Source organism: Astyanax mexicanus, chromosome 23 (assembly GCF_023375975.1).
Source record: "Astyanax mexicanus isolate ESR-SI-001 chromosome 23, AstMex3_surface, whole genome shotgun sequence".
Classification (NCBI taxonomy): Eukaryota; Metazoa; Chordata; class Actinopteri; order Characiformes; family Acestrorhamphidae; genus Astyanax; species Astyanax mexicanus.
Window position 1 is genome coordinate 30,960,646 of NC_064430.1, and position 22,007 is coordinate 30,982,652.

The window sequence follows — 22,007 nt, forward strand, 5'->3', positions numbered from 1 at the left end:
ATGAGCGTGTTCAATAAACGTGTTCTTTTGAACTCCTTCACGCACAACACTGCATTGATGTATGAAGGAAGCAAAGGTAAACTTGGAGGTCATCTTTCAGTATTGTGGTGCATCTGGCGGAAAGCCCAGGACACTCGACCCTGTGGCCTTTTTTAAGGTCAGACTGATCCAATAGAACTGTTTGCAGTACTTGGGTAGTCTGGCTACTACTAAATGTAGTTTCACATTGTACATCCTGTACTGGTGCCAATACAAAACTGAACAGGTTAGATAGTCTATAGGACCAACAGAGGGACACTGACCTGCTGTCCTAAATGTGTTAAACAAAACTATGCTATACTACTGTAGCGTTTGTAAAACTTCAGATCACCAAGGCACATGTCTGCTGTATTGGGTTTCCTTTAAGCCCTGGAGAAAAAAGTTAGCACTTCTGACTCAATAAATTGGTAAACTGAGTGAATCAGTAGCAGTGCTCATGGACAGATACTGTAAATAGAAAAGAATTTATAACTGATCCCCTGAATTTAATTATCACAAAAGAGAGGCTTTTACAGAGATCTACCTATCACAGAAAGTCATAAAGAGTTGACGGTTGCCAGTTAAACAGACAGTGCAGTACCAACACAGTATAATGTAAATATGCGTGGTGAGGATAAGGTGCAGAGATGTAACATGCCCTGACCATCAAACCAAACTTAACTGCTTGAATTTTTACACCAGGTGTAAAGGGCATAAAGTTATCCAAAAGCAGTGTGTATGACTGGTGGAGGGGAACATGCCAAGATGCATGAAAACTTTGATAAACCAGGGTTATTCCACCAAATATTGATTTAACTAAACAAAATATTGCTGATAATACATATATTCACTGGTATCTTATGGTTTGATATTCAGTATACAGTCTTCTGTTTTGTATTTTCTCTGGTGTGAAGATTAATTTCCCTGCCATGAAACTCCTCCCACTAAAACTAACCCTTATACGGAAGTGTTGAGGGTGAGGCATCTGCAGAGCTGTACAGTCAGACTGTTCTGTTGAGCTAATTGAGTTTTTCTTTGTGATTTATGGATGAAGGGTTTATTACAACTCTGAAACTGGAGAATTCCTCTGAATGGAAATGATCACTATGAGGATCTACTAACAAACCTGTCTGATTTGAAGAGAACCGACATCAGAGAGCTAGAGCTTTCACACACCTGAGTGAAAGTGAAAGTGTGAGTGTTCTTTGACAGAAAGAAGCTCCAGGTACAGAAAATGGCTTCCAGATCTTTCTCAGAGGAAGATCTCTCATGTCCTGTGTGCTGTGAGATCTTTAAGGATCCTGTTGTCCTGCACTGTAGCCACAGTGTGTGTAAAGAGTGTCTACAGAGGTTCTGGGAGACCAAAGGGTCCAGAGAGTGTCCAGTTTTTAGGAGAAGCTCTTCAATGGAATATCCTCCCAGAAACCTGGCTTTAAAGAACCTGTGTGAGACCTTCTTACAGGAGGGAGGTGAGAGATCTTCAGCAGGGTCTGAAACACTCTGCAGTCTGCACAGTGAGAAACTCAGACTCTTCTGTCTGGATGATCAACAGCTCGTGTGTTTGGTGTGTCGAGATTCTAAAAAACACACAAACCACAAATTCCTGCCCATTCAGGAAGCAGCACTGGACTATAAGGTAGGAAAATTATTTTTTTTTTTGAAATACAGAACATCCTCTTAACCAGACCTGAGCATTTTACGACCCCAGAGCCAGTTTCATATTCAGCTCACATCAGATTTGGACATACTTTTTTCTGCATTGTAGATTAATACCAAGGTCCTCCAAAATAAAAAAAATATTTTTAAAAAAACACTAATGTAATAAACAAAACAGTTTTAAACAACCAGAATATATTTCTTATAATTTTTTTTATGGGGGGTGCTCTGTGATTTTATTTCCGTTCTGAATGACCATGTATATGTTTTAATCTTCGGTAATTATATTTCTTTCTGGACTCACATCTCTGAGTTTCGTCACCTCGGATTTAATAAAATATCTATTTGTCCACTGCCACGCACCATAATTACACTTTGGGCGTACGTTTCCACAGAGATCCACGTAAACACAATAGCGAGTGGAAAAGGAGGAGCTACTGAACACGGACATGTGACCGAGAAAGCCAAAAAACTCACTGGTCCTCCTGTTTTTTCAATTGCAATCTGGATGCAAGAGTTTTATCACTGAGTAGAAGTGTGAAATATTTTTCACAGACATCCCCCTAAGAAACTAATCCCGTCCGGATAGGGCTTTAATGTGTTTGAGAGCATCAGTTGTAAAGTTGTGAAGAGGTGGAGTTGGTATACAGTGAATAACCCTATTTGAGTAATGTTTTAATCCATATAATGAGAAGCAAGAACAATTCAACCAAGTAAAAAATATACTGTAAAAAATTAAGGTCAATCATTAATCTGAAACATTTCAAGAACTTTTAAAGTGCTGTCGCAAATACAATCAAAACATTATGATGAAACTGGTTCTCATCAGGACCACACCAAAAAAGGAATACCAAGAGTTACTGCTGTTGCACAGGATAAGTTAATCAGAGTTACCAGCCTCAGAAACTCAGAAAGTTAACAGCTCCCCAGATAAGAGCTTCTAAATGCTTCACAGAGTATTTTGGTTTGTTTAACACTTTTAAGTTACTACATGATTCCCTATGTGTTCCTTCATAGTCTGAAAGACTTTAGTATTCATTTACAATGCAGGCGAGATACACATTAGCTAGCAAGCTAACAGCTAACCCTGAAAAATGTCAACTTATACAAGTTCATACATTTTGAATTATTTCTTTAACAAGACATGATGAACTAATAAAGACATTTCTCATAAGAAAGTATAATTTATTTCAGGAAGAGCTCAGAACATCTCTGAAGCCCCTAAAGGAGAAACTGGAGATCTTTAAAGGGTGTAAACTGAACTGGGATCGGACTGCAGGACATATAAAGGTCAGAATAAAAAGACTGTATTAGATTGTGATTAAAAAACTACATCATAACATAATTAAACATATTTTATTTGAGTGGCTCCTTTCTTGTAGACTCAGGCACAGCACACAGAGAAGCATATTAAGGAGAACTTTGAGAAGCTTCACCAGTTTCTCCGAGATGAAGAGGCAGTCCAAATCGCTGCCCTGAGGGAGGAAGAGGAGCAGAAGAGTCAGATGATGAAGGAGAAGATTGAGAAGATGAGTAAAGAGATATCAGCACTTTCAGATGTAATCAGAGCCGTAGAAGAGGAGATTGGAGCTGAAGATGTTTCATTCCTACAAGTAAGGAACATTCAGTGAGACTAAATTGAATCAGGCTGATTTCTGAGATACTGTATTATTGATCTAGCAGATCACAGCTTTACCTGACTGCTGTTCCTGTTATTTTTAGTGGTACACTAACTTTTCCTAACTTAATGTGAGGAGGAGATGCAGGGCCTTCAGAGTCTCTAGCAGCACAATCACAGTGTATGAAAAACGTTCTCACTGTAAACAGAGTTTGATTTGCGAAGGTTATTTATAGATCTGTCCCGTTGATTCTTGTAAAGTGATATGGAAGATCAAAGTTCAAAGACCAAGCACTAAACCTTCACTTCACAGGCTGATACACATTCTTCAAAATAAAGGTCCTTAAAATAGTTACATTACATTACATTTGGCAGACGCTTTTGTCCAAAGTGACTTACAATAGTGAAGTACAAAAGTAATAGAAGTTAAAGGTAAAACATCTTTAGACAGGGCTTAAAGCAGGTCGAAGGGAATTAATGGGATAGAGAAGTGAAGAAGGGGAGGAAGGAATTGAGGTTAGAAGTAGTTAGTGTGTTAGAGGTGTTAGGAGAGTAAGAGCTCTTTGAAGAGCTCTGTCTTCAGGAGTTTATTAAAGATAGTGAGAGATTCTCCTGATCTGGTAGTAGAAGGTAGTTAGTTAGAGGTGTTAGGAGAGTAAGTGCTCTTTGAAGAGCTCTGTCTTCAGGAGTTTATTAAAGATAGTGAGAGATTCTCCTGATCTGGTAGTAGAAGGTAGTTAGTTAGAGGTGTTAGGAGAGTAAGTGCTCTTTGAAGAGCTCTGTCTTCAGGAGTTTATTAAAGATAGTGAGAGATTCTCCTGATCTGGTAGTAGAAGGTAGTTAGTTAGAGGTGTTAGGACAGTAAGTGCTCTTTGAAGAGCTCTGTCTTCAGGAGTTTATTAAAGATAGTGAGAGATTCTCCTGATCTGGTAGTAGAAGGTAGTTAGTTAGAGGTGTTAGGACAGTAAGTGCTCTTTGAAGAGCTCTGTCTTCAGGAGTTTATTAAAGATAGCGAGAGATTCTCCTGATCTGGTAGTAGAAGGTAGTTAGTTAGAGGTGTTAGGACAGTAAGTGCTCTTTGAAGAGCTCAGTCTTCAGGAGTTTATTAAAGATAGTGAGAGATTCTCCTGATCTGGTAGTAGAAGGTAGTTAGTTAGAGGTGTTAGGAGAGTAAGAGCTCTTTGAAGAGCTCTGTCTTCAGGAGTTTATTAAAGATAGTGAGAGATTTTTCTGATCTGGTAGTAGAAGGTAGTTAGTTAGAGGTGTTAGGAGAGTAAGTGCTCTTTGAAGAGCTCTGTCTTCAGGAGTTTATTAAAGATAGTGAGAGATTCTCCTGATCTGGTAGTAGAAGGTAGTTAGTTAGAGGTGTTAGGAGAGTAAGTGCTCTTTGAAGAGCTCTGTCTTCAGGAGTTTATTAAAGATAGTGAGAGATTCTCCTGATCTGGTAGTAGAAGGTAGTTAGTTAGAGGTGTTAGGACAGTAAGTGCTCTTTGAAGAGCTCTGTCTTCAGGAGTTTATTAAAGATAGTGAGAGATTCTCCTGATCTGGTAGTAGAAGGTAGTTAGTTAGAGGTGTTAGGACAGTAAGTGCTCTTTGAAGAGCTCTGTCTTCAGGAGTTTATTAAAGATAGCGAGAGATTCTCCTGATCTGGTAGTAGAAGGTAGTTAGTTAGAGGTGTTAGGACAGTAAGTGCTCTTTGAAGAGCTCAGTCTTCAGGAGTTTATTAAAGATAGTGAGAGATTCTCCTGATCTGGTAGTAGAAGGTAGTTAGTTAGAGGTGTTAGGAGAGTAAGAGCTCTTTGAAGAGCTCTGTCTTCAGGAGTTTATTAAAGATAGTGAGAGATTTTTCTGATCTGGTAGTAGAAGGTAGTTAGTTAGAGGTGGGGTGGGGACTAGTCGGTAATTGGCTACTGGAAATAAGCCCTGCCCATTAAGGTCATTCATTTGCTCACAGCAGCACAATCCACAATTTATGGTTTGTGTAAAATGGCGAACCGCCACAGTGCGGGGTTTGCAGACCAGTTCAGAACTAGAGCTCACAGGTGAGCTGCAGCCTGAAAGCTTTTCCACTGCAGGGCCAGGAGCTTTTAAACGTGCTAGCAAAGCTTATTAAAGCTAACAGCTACCAGGTCTTACAGCGGCGCTAAGGACGCAGTAGCAGGCAGATCCCTCTACTCCCTCCCGCTGAACAGCTCTGTGTCCCCGGGTACGGAGAGATTAACTGTGCAGACCCAGTTCTGTTAGGAAGCTTTCTCTGTGGATAAAACACCTGAACAGATCCACTCTGAGCTCAGAACCACTCCACTAACCCGCTGCAGAAAAGCAGATTCAGTGTTTGTGCTGTAATACAACTTATTTAACTTCCATTAATATTATAAATTTAATGCAGCTAAGGCTTTACAGAATGCATTTGCATTTAATAAAAATGTAACAATCTAAAGAGGTCTAGATTGTTTTATGTAGTAGAATTATTATGTAACTCATCAATATTTCCCTGATTGTGTTACAGAACTATAAGTCCACAGTGAAAAGGTGAGTGTTGTATCTATCTCACTTTCTCTTTCTTTTCTGGGGTTCTAAACCCAAAGCTAAACTGACTATTTTCCAGAACCCAGTGCACACTGCAGGACCCAGAGAGCCAATCAGGATTTCTGCTCAATGTGGGGGAACATCTGGCCAACCTGAAGTTCACAGTCTGGAAGAAGATGCAGGAGATCGTTCAGTTTAGTGAGTCTCACTTTCTCTTTCTGCACCAAAATACATACATTTGTTCATTGTGAGATTTCAGTTCACACACACCACTGATCTTATCCAACTTAAACCAAACATAACAGCATGCAAAAACTTATTTCAGGTCAGGATATTGACTAGGCCACTCCAAAGTTTTTCTTCAGCCATTTAGAGATGAACATTCTCCTTTTTGGTAGACAGCAGAATTCAGGTCCTCGGGCAGCAATCATACTACCCCCACCATGTTTTAACTTTTGTCTTGTCAGTCCTTAGAGTATCTTCCCAAAAGTCTTGGAGATCATGAAAATTGAGTCTTATTGTTCTTTTTGCTCAGCAGTGGTTTTCGTTTTGGCACTCGTTTTTGTCATGTACGCCATTTTTGCCCAGTATCTTTCTTACAGTGGAGTCATGAACGCTGACCTTAACTGAGGCAAGTTGAGGCCTGCAGTTCTTCGGATGATGTTGTGGGGTCTTTTCTGACCTCTTGGAAGAGTCTGCGATGTGCTCTTCGGGTACTTTTGATCTGCCGGTAACTCTTTGGAAGATTCACCACTGTTCCATGTTTTTGACATTTGTGGATAATGGCTCTCAAAACTTTAGAAATTCTGGCTTTATGACCTTTTCCCCACCAAAGATCTCAATCACTTCCTTTCTTTGGATATTGGCATAATATTTAGCTTTTGAGTATCTTTTGGTTGACTTCACTTTGTCAGGCAGGTCCTGTTTAAGTGATTTCTTAATTTAGAACAGGTGTGGCCATAATCAGGGCTGGGTGTGACTGGAGAAACTCAACTGTTAACCACTGTTATGTTTTAACTGGGGGGTAACACTTTTTTCTCACAGGGCAATGTAGGATTGGATTTTTTTTCCTCCTTTTAATAATGAAAGCCTTAATTTGAAAACTGCATTTTGTGTTTAATTGGGTTGTCTTTGAACAATATCTAAATTTGTTTAATGTTCTGAATTATTAAAGAGTGACAAACAATAAGACAAAAAATAAGAAATTATGAAGGTAAACCCTTTTTCACACCACTGTATATATATATATATATATATATATATATATATATATATATATATATATATATATATATATTTGTTTGATGAAAGTGATAAAAAAATAAATATTGTATTACAATCTGTACTTACTAATGCAGGAGAGTCCCTAAACTTCAGTGACAGGTTGGATCTCTGTAAAACACATACACACACTCATATACAGATGGACTTATTTAATAGGTTTATTATGTTATTATTTTTACGAAATGTGTTTTTTTCCTGTGTGTGACGGGCTTTTATTTTCTCCTTCAGCTCCTGTAACTCTGGACCCAAACACTGCTCATCCTCAACTCATCGTGTCTGATGATCTGACCAGTGTGAGATACAGCCCTGAGATACAGCAGCTTCCTGATAATCCAGAGAGGTTTGATGGAGTTGAATGTGTTGTGGGTTCTGAGGGCTTTAACTCAGGAACACACTGCTGGGATGTTGAAGTTGGAGACAATGATGTGTGGGGTTTGGGTGTGATTACAGAATCTGCTCAGAGAAAGGGGGACATATATTCCAGAAGTGGAAGGTGGATCCTGTTCTCTATCAATGGTGAATATGGAACTTGTTCTTCACCACAGTCAGCCACTCACCTCTCAGTATCACAGAAAGTGCGGAGGGTCAGAGTTGAGCTGGACTGGGACAGAGGAAAACTCTCATTCTCTGATCCTCTCACTAACACACACCTACACACCTTCAAACACACTTTCACTGAGAGAGTGTTTCCTCGGTTTGGTACCATTAGCAGCTGTCCGCTTACTATCAGTCCAGTTGGGTAGAGTATATAAGGGTGTTTTCACCCATTGTTTTGCATTGCATTGCATTGTTTGGTCTGGACTTTCAGACTTTTCACCCAGAAGAACATTTTATTGCACGAATGTTGACCTTTAATGTCTTAGGTCAGGGGTGTCCAAACTACGTCCCGCGGCCCATTTGCAGCCCGTTTCCTATTTTGGAGCGGCCCGCGAGGTATTTTAGAAATAGAATGAAAGTTGGCCCGCTGTTGAGCAGGTTTTTATAATGTGAGATTCAAAGTTTGAACGCTAGGTGTCAGAAACGGGCCAAAGAGTCTAAAAGCGGAGAGAGTGCGCATTTCTAGCGCAGAAAAACGTGCCAGAGTCTAAAAGTTGCCATAATTAAGGAGTTTAATATTAAGAGACATCATGAAATTAAACATCAATTTGAAAAATCTTAGTTTACACAACACTGTCAAAGATAAAGATAGTAAGTCAAGTAAAATGGTGTGTAAATGAAATAATCAGGAAAATGTATTATTTAAAGTGGTATATTTCATTATTTGTTTTATTACAGAGTCTGTGGCCCGTGACTTCAAATATATTTCTCCTTCTCGCCCCCAACAAAAAAAGTGTGGACACCCCTGTCTTAGAAGGACTAGTTATGATTCTCACATAGGTTTAATTTAGAGATCAACACAGATGTTTCTCCTGAAAGCTTTTAGGAGAAATAGCGTTAAACAAAAATCATACATGAGGTACATCTGAAGTTAAAGGAGTCATAAATGAGAATTTGGTTGTAGACTCATATGAGATCTGATGTGATTTATGTGTAGTCTGTCAAACCCGGGTACCGACTCCATAACCTTGTCACCACTGCCCTAAAGCTAGCAACATCATTTAGTAGTTAAGAACTAAAGCTTTGTAGCCCTAATTAAACACATTCGATTCAACCAACACAAATATCTCAGTTTAGTTTGTTTAATTTTTAGAAAAGCTTCTTGAATAACTTGTTTTTGTTGTTTGTATTTCCTGAGGAGAGAGTGGAATTTATTTTATTACACTAAAGTGAAAACATAACACAGTTTCAGTACCCCTTTCAGGGACGTCTGTACACATGCATTTGTTACTGACAAGCTAAAAGATTTAAAAGCAGCATCTGCAGTGAGTGACGTTTGTGAACTATGTGGGGGCGGTAGAGTAATATTACAGGATTTTACACTAATATGACTTGCGTTACACAGCATTACGCAGTTCTGAAACTGTGCAGCTCCACCAAAGATCCATAGTGCAGTAGCAGCGTTCATAAATCTTAAATTAAATAAATATAAATAAAGTTTGTATTTTAACTAATTTATATGTGAATCTGCTAAATACTTGATTAACCTTAATACACTGATACATTTTCCTGTGTACTTATTAGCTTCTGATGTTTCTGTACATCACAGCTGACAGTTAAATCACTCTTAGAACATCTAACGACCATGTTTACGATATTCATATTATACTGTAAAAATGTACGCTTAATAAAAGAATGCTAGTCAGACAAAACAGGTTAAATAAACAAAAGTCACATTTTACACCAGGTCCAGTCTCAACACCACTGTTCCACTTCTTTCAGTGTACACAGCACTGAATAGGAGTACATGTTCTAATGAGCTTGGATCACTGTTCTTACTGTCCTCGTCCTCGCTGATGAACAAGGAACATCAACGCCTTGAAAATTCAGATACATTTAATTGTCAGTGTAAAAAAACAATATATCATATATAATAATGGTCCGGTTTCCTGGATGCTGATGAAGATGAGTCTTGGAACTGCAGAATCAGCGTTGTTTTACTACTGATGAGTCTGTTTTAATCTTTATATGTAATGTATGTTTTATTATAAACCAGTAAGAACTTCAGATTGTGTAATCGCATATGCATATTTAAATTTGTTTATTCTAGACGAATAGAATCATGTGTTTATAACTGTGAGAATCTGTACATTACAAAGATTAATATGTGTACGGGTGTTTATTTGAAAAAAAATAATTTTACATCATTATTTACTTTCCTGTTTTCCTGTTTCATTTCCTATTAAACAAAATCATATGAAATGCAGGCTCGTTGTTACAAGGCAAGAAAAACAAACAATTGCCAATCAGTTAGTGCCCTGAGAAGACCTGGTCCCCCACACAATGACTGATTATAAACCGAATGCAATGCCAACTTTAAAATCTAATTCTCCTACAGCGTAATGCTTAAATCTGCCATGTTAAGCTACAGGTAGTAAGGGTCCATTCCCTAGTACCTTCTGTTACAGTGTCCCAAAGAGTGCCATAGGGATACAGAGCTGTGTAAGGTTCTCCTACAGAGAGAACTGAGAGGATATGATGAAGGTACCCGCCCCTCTAATGGAGAATTCCCCTACGGATTAAATGTAATGTGGTGACCTAATTATAGGGTAAACTATATTTAATGGTAGAAGACAAAGCAAATTATTGTGAAATAGGTTCCCTTTTTTTCTGCCCTTTAAACAATGTCTCCAACACTGCTAAGAAGTTCTGGATTGTCAGTATTAGAGTATACATATATAAATGTCTTAAATCTTTATCTAAATTCAGCTCAGTTCTGTTGAGCCATTTGAAAATACATGTAGGTGAAGTAGCTGTTAGGTCAGTCTGTAAGTAATGGGATTAAATCAGTCAAACTGCGGAATTAAGAGTAATTCTAAAGAGGAGATTTGGTCTACACACTAAAAAACAGAGGTACAATATAAGTATTTTTCCTGCTCAAAGGTACACTTCTCATACGTGTACCCTTAAAAGGTATAATATTGGCCTTTACTGGGTCAGATGTGTTCCCTCTGAAGTCTTTACCAACAGGAGGAAGTACAGAGTTGTACCATTTAACCAATCAAAAGGTACATTCAGTATTTTGCATCACTGTTCTAATGAATATATATATTATGCATTTTTCATTTGAAAGCCAGACAGTTTTGGATCATCAAGTTCGGGACACATATAAGTTCATCATAAGTTCATAAGTTATCATTTTTACTGGTACAAAAAACACGAGTAGAGGATTTGTGCCAGTGGGGAAGTTGTGCCACCCCCTGTTTCTAGGGAACCACAGAAGAAATTGGTCATGTGACCACACATTTTTGAAAAGTCAGTCATTTTACTCATCCTGCAAAAAATAGAGCTTTATTGCACAAGAGATTTGTTTTTTAAAAAACTGTTCGCTGCCTTTCAAAGTAAAATTTCTATGATCAAGGATTTCTTTTTATTGTCGTGTCTGAACAGCTATAGACAAGTTTGAAAACATTGCACACATGTTTTAGTGCTTTGGGAAAGCTACACTATGAGTCTATACAGCTAGCATGAAGGGGAAGTCTATTCATCAGGAAGGAATTAAGAGATAAGCTAATTATGTTAATAAACTTTTAATCTTTGCTAGGACATGATTGGTTTGCTAGGTCTTGTTTAAGAAAATTGATCTTTGATGTGCTCATATGTGTGACACTTTTTACTGTTTACCACAGAATTCTATATGTCTTTTACTGGTTTTCATTAAATAAATAAATAAAGAAAAAACATTTAATGAGAAGGTGTGTCCAAAGGAATTAAGATGTGTCAAGATGGAATTAAGAGATATGCTCAAATTGGCCTATGACGTTGCAAAAAAACTTTAAATAAACCTTAAATGAGTCATTTTGTATTGAATTTGTCTAGCTTTTATATAGTATTACACTTTCTGAGATCAATATATACTGTTTTACTTTAGTAATCGATGGCACAATTTACCCCAATGTATTCTCTCCAAAAGCACAACTTACCTCGAACTGGGGGCAAGTTGTATCACGAGACCACAACTTTTTTTCAAAAAGCTGTATTTCTTAAATATTATATTTTAGGTGCAAAGTGACTGTTTTCAGGGATGCACCACATCCTGAAAAATATGTACATATTTTAGTGGAAGCATTACTGTTATGGTCTCGCTTAGTCTACAGCAGGGGGAAAAGGGATTAGCCTCACTGTTCCAAAACTTCTGGAGACTGTATGTATTCTATACAATTTATACCACTATACTACATTAAACTGTTTAAAACAATTTTTGGGATTGAATAATAGCCATTTCATAAATGTCCTCTACAGTGGAGAGGATGATCTTCATGTCTTTCACAGCCAGTAATTTTAATGCATTGTTTTAGACAGAACAGAAGCAGAGAAGATTTTGTACAAAATAATTGAGGGAGATTCAGACTTAGATTTATCAGATGAGGAAGAGTTTAAACCTGACGAAGAAGAGATGAGGGAGGAAGCTCATCAAATGAGAAAAAAGACCAGCAAGAAAGCCGGGGTCCTCTGTGGGCGAGGACACGTATGTTTTATTTAGTTCTAGGATTACCATAAGTGTTTTTATCCAGTAAAAAAAGATATGTAAACAATAAATAAAATAATGAACATCATTCCATTTTGATCAGATTGGTTATGCCATTATTTTACCGCCAAAAGTCAAGAACCCATTTTTTTAATGCTTTCCTTTTTTAAAGATTTCCTTTGTTTGCATGCAAACTATGCATGTGCTCAATTATATTTACTTACAGTTTTGCAGCAGAGCAAAGTTAATGTGAGCGAGAATAGATTAAATATGAGTGAGCACACCTATATATTGCACGCGGGCAAAGGAAACCCGTGAATGCTGTGCGAATCGCGCTCTCACATTTACAAAATTTACTCTCGACTTTTGGCAGTAAAATAATGACATAACTGGAGTTTTTAAAATAAATAACGTACTACGTATGGTTGAATCTGTTCCCTCACTGTTACCATACAACAAAAAAAATTCAAAATTAATTCAAAAGCAGTGAAAGATTTTAGATCAACTGTTCTACATATGAGAGGTCAGTAAGTCACAACAAATGTAAAAGAGAATAAATAAGCTTTCAGATAAACAGAACTTGTTTCTTTTAAATCCCTAAATTCAACAAACTAAAATGAATACAGAATGAAAGTCCAATGTATTATTGTTATTGTTTAACTTGTTAAGTTTCATTGTTCTGTAGATTAAAATCATCCTGATGTCCACTATAGGGGACATGCTATAAAATTAAAAATAAATTTGAAAAAGTCTAAATGGTAATCTGTTTTATTTACTCCTAAGAGATAGAAAATTAAAAAAAAAAAAACATAAATTGCAAGACATTTTTTTCTCAGTTCTCATAGGATAGGAATGGAAACAATCGTTTAGCAAATAAAGAGTGGGAAAAGCTCCATGAGTACAAACTGCGGGAACAGAAGTCATGATTCTACAGTTTTAGTTCCACCTTAAATGCTGCTGCTATATTTTCACATTCACTGGCTTATTTTACATTTTTGTTCCACCTTAAATAGTCAAACAGTTGCAAGAGTCTAGACTAAACTATTGCACCATTTAAGGTGGCACAAAGTTGTAAACTGGAGAACAGCTATCTTAAGTGCTGCAGCTATTTTAGAATTAGGGCCAGTCCCCACTCTGGACATCAATCCTGTAGCCAAGGCTTCCAGTGGTCCAAAGTTGGGCCTTGGAGAATTAGATCTGGGGCTACCAATAATAATGTAGAATCAAATTAGAAGAAAACAATTGTCAACATTAGAAAACTAATGTTAAATATCCCAGAAATTTTCTCTTTGTCCAGTTTTAGTTATGAACAGTTCATGAACTACAGAACTGAAATTATTGAACAGTTTTAGTCTTGGCTGATCAGGATCACATTCACACTACTTCTAGAGAAACTTTAGATCAGATCAATCCATTCCCATCTTCTACTGGAAGTCATTACACACTGTGGATTCTGTACTGATTCCAACACCTCAATCATACTGAATCATATTATTCACAGATTTCACACATTGTCTAGTCTTTAGCAGGGCCACCACTACAGATTTATAAATAGGGGGTCTATGAGTGAGCTTCCCACAAAAATAAACACTTTTTTTTTTTAAAGCAAATTGCTTGAAGAAATTGTAAAGTATGTAAAAAAGTATTTGCTACAAAATCAATTGCCCACCAATCTAGTAAACAGATCAGGCAAGAACACAAAACACAAGTGATAATCCATACAGTAGCTGGTTATAAACACACTAGTGTTTCTAGTGCACTAGAATAAGATCAAGCCAATTTCTCCTCATGCCACTTCCCCTGCCCTTCTTTACCCATCTTAAGTGTTAGAGCCAAGAACTGCAATCTGGATATGGCTTGGTGATTTGAGCTAGTCAACTGTTCGAGTTCTGCTGGCTCAGTTTACTGGAGGAGCTGAAGCAGTCTCATGTGCTGAGGCTGGACCATCCTGAGCACTAGAGGTTCTCTGCTCCAGAACATGCTCAGTTACCCATGTTTAAACCTTATTGTAGTAGTACGGCTACGGGTCATTTTTTCACAAACTTACCAGATCATGAAAAGGTTCTCTAAATGAGCTATTAACCTAATCATTTAAATCAACAAATTAACTCTAAACACCTGCAAAAGATTCCTGAGGCTTTTAAAAACTCCCAGCCTGGTTCATTACTCAAAACCGCAATCATGGGTAAGACTGCCGACCTGACTGCTGTCCAGAAGGCCATCATTGATAACCTCAAGCAAGATGGTAAGACAGACATTTCTAAACAAATAGGCTGTATCAGAGTACTGTATCAAGGCACCTCAGTAGGAAGTCTGTGGGAAGGAAAATGTGTGGCAGAAAACACTGCACAATGAGAAGAGGTCACCAGATGCTGAGGAAGATTGTGGAGAAGCAGTCATTTCTGCAAAAGGATTCTGGACCAAGTATTGAATGCATAACTTATTCAAAGGTTGACTTTTTGTATTAAAACACTTATTGGTTGGATGAAATATGCTAATTTTTCAGGCATCACATCAAATATCAGGCTTGATCTAGAGGAACATAGAACACAAGCAATGAGTTGGTAAACTGTACTTTGGAATGATTAAGCTCAAACCTACACTTGAGAAGTTGAGGATGAGGTGCCTCAGTAAATTTGCAGTGTTCAATATGGCAAAGTAACTGTATGCAATCCATTCAGCTAGCTTGACCCAAGACCAGGCATCTCAACCAAGGGTACCCAAATGTTCATGCGTGTACCACTGTAAGGACAGAACTTTTTTTAATGTTGTGGTTTCCCCCACCAATACAGAATATTAGTTATGAAGCAAACAATAAAAACTTATAGATCTTCTTTGGACTTTTATTGAAATTCCATTTTAAACACTGAGCTTAAGTGGTCCAAGTTAAGAAACAGCATGGACAAAGTAAAACTACCTTAAAAGCTTGAAATGGAACTAGAAACAAAAAGTACACATTTCTAAAAGTTAAAAAAGGTAAAACCTGTGTTTATTTGCATATATATACACACACACAAACATATCAAAAAAACAGCAGCAGTTCATCTGGGGCTGATTGGGAATAAAGTGCAGATCAGTGGTGGTACTCCTCCTCAAAGGAATCAAGATCATGAGGTAGGCAGCAGAGGAGCAGCAAGGCTCTTCATCAGGTCAGACCTCAGCTGTGGAAACAGGCTGACCTTCATTAACCTGCTGCTGGAGTACTTTTTCTTCACTGCCTGTAAAACAAAAGAGGGTGGATGAAAATGTGCAAAAACTGAGGCCAGTGAGTGAACTGAGCTTTGAGCTGCATTTCATCTCAGGCGGACCTACCATAAACTTGGTGAGCCCTTCATTAACTTTCACAACATTCTTGGCCATGTGCTGCATGATGGGCTTCAGGTGGGCCTCACTGTAGGTGGTGTAGTGTTCCTGTGTTGGAGACTGGATAGAAAAAGGAAACAGTTTAAGTAAAAAGGAACAGGAAAGTGTCTATACACAAAAGGTAAAGATTAAGCCTTACCCATTTCTGTCCATCAATCACAAGCTGAGAGAGGCAAAGGCCAGCCGCACCGATCTCAGAAGGATGGTAGTGCACCATGTCGTAGTCCAGAAGGGTCAGCTCGAGGAAATATTTGGCAAGGGTATGCTTCTCAGCATCAGCCTTGAATAGAGAAAATAGAGTTTACTGTGGTGTTGACCAAGCAGTCTACAGCACTTGTGCAGGGCTGGTAGGTTAATTCAACCAGCTAATTCAAAAATGGTTTAATTGATAGTGCGCATCTTCACAATTGATACAGATGACTCTGCCTGAGAGAAATCAGTAAAGATATTTACCCATCAAACTAACTGGCAGCAATTAATTACACTTTACCTGAACTCAAAGATTAAGTGATTCTTACACTAATATTAAAGTTGCACGTTGAGTTAAATGGGCTGTTTCCTATTTAAAAAACATTAAACTTTAAATAAATGGAAACAAGCTTTTTCATGACTAGTGCCTTCTTTACAAATTAATAAAAATTTAGACTTGTTTATGAACACCTAGGTTCTCAATATACAAACACCAACACCCAGCCCTACACTGGTGCATTCAGGTAATTCACAGGTAAATCAGGTTTACCATTATTCATGTCACCATTATTTAATCAACCCTCATAGCATGTGAATGTTGAATAACCAAATCAAGATACTGCATTTATGAATATAATATTTACTTATAAAAAGTTAAGTTAAACATGCTCTTGCTACACTACTGAGCAAAAAGCAAATTAAAAGCATCTACTGTTCAGCAGACACCATCTTAAATGTTTGCAAGACATTCAATGCATGCAGAAAGTGTGGACATAGCTAGATAACTAGATATTGGGGTGGAAGTTTACCACCTGGTCATGTAGCCCCAGTGCAAGATACTTAAGCAAGGGGAAATTTTAGTTGTAAATTATTCTAAGCCATTTTTATAATAATCCATGTGGGAAAATACCACCAAAAAAAAAAAAAAAAAAAAAGATTGTTTTGATATGCCATTACCTTAGTAGTGAAGAAATCCATCAAGACTATAGTTTTCAATCTGATGCATGGCATCTTAACCAGGTTACTAAACTAAGTCTAAAGAGTGGAAGTGGGCACCAGCACCCACCTGCTGCAGCATTGGAATAAGAGTCTTGTTTTTGGACCACTTCGACATGAACTGTGCATTGGCAGGTCACAGTCAACATAAACAGTCACTGGTAGTAAGTTAACTTCAGACAGAATACTCACATTTCCAGCTTTTGAAGCCCTCCTGAGGAAGTGAAGAGGCAAAGGGCGACCAAGCTCAAAGTTGAGCTCCCTGAGGATGATCATCTCCATTTCACGGATCTGGGGTTTTGTGAAGGCGTTATCTGTGATGTAGGCAAAGTCTCCGACCTCTGGAACAAACATCTCTTCATATTTGGAAGCAAGCAGCATGGCTGTGACCCCAGCTAGCTGCAGTTTCTTTCGAGACACTGGCTGGACCTGTGTACACAATATACGTGGAATTAGGTTGTGACCAGATTAGCAGCAGCGCATTGATGAGCACCAATTAATGGCAGATTCAATCCTCACCTGAAGGAATCGATCAAGGATGGCCACAGTCATGTACAGGGTCTCCTGAAGCAGCTGGAACCTGGAGTGCACCTGGATGAGCCAGTCAACCAGAAGAGCACGCATGCGCTCGTTGATCTCATAGCCATCCATGTACCTTGGTCTGATTGACTGCTGGGCCTGAAATAAACACAGGGGTCAGTGCACAGCCAAGAAACTTAAGTTGAGGGTAATAAATGCAAGATATTAACAGGATGCTCAATGGCATCATTACACCCATACTAGTAAGTGCTCATGACATGGGGCAAGTCAAAAAAGTTCCTTTAGCTGGCACTGAGTAGACAAACCTCAAGGCTTCGGAGGTACACGTAGATGTCCTTCACATATTCAGAACACAGCTGAGGAATTTCAGCATCTCCCTTGTCGATATCCTCAATTGGACAGAGCGCATCTGAAAAGGCCTGGCAGAGGTCATCTTCCTCCCTCATCGAGACATCAGCTTGGATTGGAGGAACAGCAGGAACTGGACGAGGGCAGACCTCTGGCACCACCGGAGCACGTTTAGGCTGCACAGCAGCTGGCTGAGCTGCAGACTTCAAGCCTTTCTGTAGGGATAAGGCACAACAGCAGGAGATGAGGGTTAAATGGTACTAAACTGGAGATACAGGAACAATCATTAGTTAATTAAAGCTGCAATGCAGGGAGACATAACAAAAGCACCATATCTACCATCATGCATGTGGTGCTCATTTATACCACCATGCCACTCAGTTCAGCTGAGAGCATAATATTAAGGGTACACAATCTGGTAGTGAAATTTCCCAAACTGTATTAAAATACCCAAATATAAAACTTGGATGTTCCCTGCAGCAGTGCATTGCAGGGTGTATGATAAAGCATTTATAAACCTCATTTCACACTTTGTAGAGAGAGTCCGTACACCGATAACCTGCCTTCTACTGAAAGCAGTTACAAGCTGTACAGAGCTACATTAGTAACAAGCTGAGCCACTTAAAGACTGTTTTCCTTAGTTTAATTGGTCACATGTGACTTGGTCAGCACTGCTGAGGTAAATTCATGAACAATTTGAAGGCTAAGGAAAGTGTGCCTTGTTGGGACACCTGCAAGGACATTAAATCAATTTAATAAAATAAATGAGGACAGGAGTTCTTAAATTGATCTATTGAATTGCAGGACAGTCCATAAACTGCAGAAAGTCCCCAAAACCAGGACCTTGTAAGAACCTGGTACTCAAACCTTTACCCAGATTCTATTCTTCAGCTTAAATTGTTAGTTTGGTTAAATCAAGCACTTCAGGAGTACAGAGAGCCGTTACCGTGGTCTTCACAGGTTTGTCAGCAAAGTTGGAAAGCTCACTCAGGACTGCCCGCCTTCCTCCAGCATTTGGAACTCCAGCCTTGCCACCCATTGGTGCTGGGTTCTCTGCATTGCAATACTGGAAAAAACAAAGCATATTTTTTAAAAATAAGGATACAAAAGGGTCCCCTAAAAACAAGTATACAGAGTCCTCCTCTACGCGATATAAACAACCAGCAAGTCTACCAAAGATTAGTGTCCAACAGCAGCTAGCCACTTCACCGTTGCAAGTCTTCAAAAGCCCTTGCATTTAATTTACCAAAAAGCAAAAAACACTTTGGCTACAGAGACAAAATTATGTCTTGTGCAAGACATTTGCAATAAAAATGTACACAGGCCCAAAGCAACATATAAGTTACTTGGGAGAAGCAGAGAGTGGCACCAATATAGAAACTACATAGAATAGAATTATAGAAAGTTCACAGCTCGGGATATTGTGAATATAACTTAAAGCAGATTGTAGTAATTTATTGTTTGCCATGTTAAATGGTAACTACACGCATGTTAACTACATCTCTTATTGCTTGTGTTTCAGATAAGCAGAATTAACCACAATCCAGTTAGCAAGAAAAACAAATTTGGTGTAACAAATTTTGAACAAAATGGTAGAAATCAAACGTATCATTAGATAAGCACAAAAGGACAATTAACTTACTTGAGCATTTGCAACCCTTGGAAAAGTGTTGCATATTTTCCTTTTCATGGCCCAATTTGAAAGTGATTGCATTTAAGTACTTTTACACTTAGTACAGGAAACCTTGCTAATTTCTTATTTCCTCCCATAATTTAGCCACTCATTTATTATCTTGTGTTGATACTTAACGTTTGACTAACTACAGCACACAAAAAAAAAAAAACTCTAGGTCAAGGTCCGTACTCGACTAAGCTATGTAAATGGCGGCCACGAGATGATAACACAGCAGGGAACTGTTGCGTTACCTAGCCAAGGTAGCTAGCTAACATCTAAACACTTGGCATTTCAGCTTAGAAAAAAGCCTGCAATTAACCCAAACTAAAACCACGTTACTCTATAAAACATCACGTTACTGGATTATTATAGTAAATAACCTTTATTTAACTCGTTAAAACAGAAAAGAACCCCCAGTTACTACAGTACCAACCACCGCAGCCAAACAAACACCATACAAACACAGATACACACTAATAAAACTACCATTAACACACTGAATAATACTCACAACAGCGCGCATATCCATGCCGGCAGGTTAAGGACTGTTTAAACTGTTTGTAAAAAGATTAAAAAGCTGAAATTCTCCGCTGATCTGCGCTTCAGTTCCGCTCTCCACCGCGTTAAAGCCCCGAAACTGTACAACACAAAGCCCAACACCGACCATTCAAATACCGCTCTCTGCGCTCTGATTGGCTACCAAGCGCTGCTGCTCGTGCTCTGATTGGACAGGGCGTTATTAAATACATACATGTCATTGGTTACCAAGCAGCACGTCTTGCTTACTGAATGATTGTGTCCACTGTCAAAATAAACGCGGTCGAAAATGTTGAGGAAAATATCTGCTTATATGTATTTTATATATATGATTCTAATTTCTCAATTTTATGATTTTACTTATTCTATTTCCCTTTGAATTGAGTGATCTGCCCTGTCTTCTATTATTTTAACTCGTACCTTATTTTTTATTTTCTTTTTTTTTTACTGCTGAATTATGTATATGCATTCCTTTTTTATATTCTGTTTTAATTCTGCACTTTAAGCTGCATGTATAATGTATGAAATGTGCTATAAACTATTAATTATTATTATTATCGTTGTTGCTGTTGTTTGTTTTTGTTGTTGTTGTTATTATTATTATTATTATTATTATTATTATTATTATTATTATTATTATTATTATTATTATTATTGTTATTATTCGATTTTCTTGTGCAAGATTCCTAAATAGGGATTTAAGCCTAGTCATAGACAATATTTTTCTGTTAATGGAAAATAACCATTCAAAATGCTGTGCTGTCCAAGACTAGGCTAACATTTACTTATCTTAATCAAATTTGCATTAGTTATACTTTATGCTTTGTCTTTACATCTATACTCTCTCTATTATATTAAAAAGGAAGTGTTTATATTTGCTGTATAATTTGATATTGGCTGTGAAACCTGACTGAAATAGGTCACGATCCAAGTATTTTGTTAAGATGATAGATAGATACTTTATTGATCCCCGAGGGGAAATTCTTAAATTCTTAACAGCTTATATATGAATTTGTAATCATTTAGCAACGCTGATTTTATATAATTGTACAGTTAATACATAATTCAAATGCATTTTAAATGAACATTTTTAATATTATTTAATTTATTTCCCTGGTCCATGCTTTTATTTCATTTGTTCTCTTTGTTGTTTTTGTTTCCTTGTTCCTTAAAAATGCTTTGAAGAGAGCTGGTTTATGAAGAGACGGCCCACTTTTTGTTTCCCCGTTCGATCAAAAATGACTGCAAACCACCGCTAGAGAAAGCCGCGAGCGAGCCCTCAAGTAATTAGGTACATGGAGCTAAACGCTAATAACTCAAATTTAAAATACCATTCAACTGATTTTACACGATATTTATTATATATATAGAAAGCAGACTGAAGTGTTTCATTTAAAAAAGCCAAAAATCCTTACCTGTATTTTTCTCTTTTTCTAAAGCAAACGGTTATTGAACAACAGAGACGCTAGCATTGCTTAGCATGAGTCTTAAGACTTTATAAATATAGTTTGAAAGTTTTAATAATTATGTCTGCGGTACTGAAATATCTGATATAGCTCTGTATTAATGAAATTTGTACATGTTCTCTATAAAAATGAACAAATACGTATATTTATAAACTCTGATTTTGCTCAGTTGCTCAATACGAACCTATTCATTTCAGACTCATCAGGTGGCCCACAAACCCTAGCAGTGGGTATTCTCCTCTTTAGAGACTCTCTGCTTTGATCTGAGCCGCCGTGCAGCACGTCTTGCTTACTGAATGATTTTGCAACCTTTCAAAATAAAAGCCGTCGAAAATCCGAGCTCAGTGCTTCACTGTTATCTTTGTTTAACTTATATTTGGGGTATCTTTTAACTCTGGCTGTGATTGAAAGAGGTGAGGATCAGCACGACTGTTAGCATTTTGCTAATTTATAATTCAAACAAAAAAAATAACAAATAAACATACGTTTTCTTTAAACTGCACATTCTTTGCGTAAAATTAAATGTTAGAATATTTTTCGTTTTTCTCATTTTGTTCTTTATGTTCTTTTATGTTCTTTTCGTTGATTTATGTTTCCTTATTCACTGTGAATACTACCAACATTTTATAATTTACATCTGGTAGGTAAATAAAATGTATTATTATTATTATTATTATTATTATTATTATTATTATTATTATTATTATTATTATTATTATTATT

General features: G+C 37.5%; 2 protein-coding genes across 2 annotated transcripts; one reads left to right on the forward strand and one right to left on the reverse strand.

Moving 5' to 3' along the window:
- The first annotated feature begins 1,001 nt into the window (after window positions 1–1,001).
- On the forward strand, window positions 1,002–8,448 carry LOC103044949 (zinc-binding protein A33). The gene is made up of 6 exons (XM_007230469.4): window positions 1,002–1,654; window positions 2,869–2,964; window positions 3,057–3,287; window positions 5,802–5,824; window positions 5,901–6,019; window positions 7,334–8,448. The coding sequence occupies exons 1-6, from the start codon at window positions 1,253–1,255 to the stop codon at window positions 7,846–7,848; spliced, it is 1,386 nt and encodes a 461-aa protein (XP_007230531.3). The 5' UTR covers window positions 1,002–1,252; the 3' UTR covers window positions 7,849–8,448.
- A 6,551-nt stretch (window positions 8,449–14,999) lies between these two features.
- On the reverse strand, window positions 15,000–19,943 carry ccnb2 (cyclin B2). Its single transcript, XM_015607226.3, has 8 exons — window positions 19,793–19,943; window positions 18,553–18,672; window positions 17,564–17,821; window positions 17,238–17,396; window positions 16,911–17,147; window positions 15,673–15,813; window positions 15,483–15,593; window positions 15,000–15,388 (listed from the first exon to the last, which is right to left on the reverse strand). The coding sequence occupies exons 1-8, from the start codon at window positions 19,808–19,810 to the stop codon at window positions 15,278–15,280; spliced, it is 1,155 nt and encodes a 384-aa protein (XP_015462712.2). The 5' UTR covers window positions 19,811–19,943; the 3' UTR covers window positions 15,000–15,277.
- Window positions 19,944–22,007: the final 2,064 nt, after the last annotated feature.

What these genes read in the sequence shown, in the direction of transcription:
- ccnb2 (XM_015607226.3), bottom strand. An exon ending in TCCTTGATCGATTCCTTCAG is followed by an intron (nt 17,148 to 17,237) that starts GTGAGGATTGAA and finishes TTGTGTACACAG; the next exon opens with GTCCAGCCAGTGTCTCGAAA. An exon ending in GGGCTTCAAAAGCTGGAAAT is followed by an intron (nt 15,814 to 16,910) that starts GTGAGTATTCTG and finishes TCTCTATTCAAG; the next exon opens with GCTGATGCTGAGAAGCATAC.
- LOC103044949 (XM_007230469.4), top strand. Translation starts at nt 1,253, where the DNA reads ATGGCTTCCAGATCTTTCTCAGAGGAAGATCTCTCATGTCCTGTGTGC. An exon ending in AAGATGTTTCATTCCTACAA is followed by an intron (nt 3,288 to 5,801) that starts GTAAGGAACATT and finishes ATTGTGTTACAG; the next exon opens with AACTATAAGTCCACAGTGAA. An exon ending in GCAGGAGATCGTTCAGTTTA is followed by an intron (nt 6,020 to 7,333) that starts GTGAGTCTCACT and finishes TTTCTCCTTCAG; the next exon opens with CTCCTGTAACTCTGGACCCA.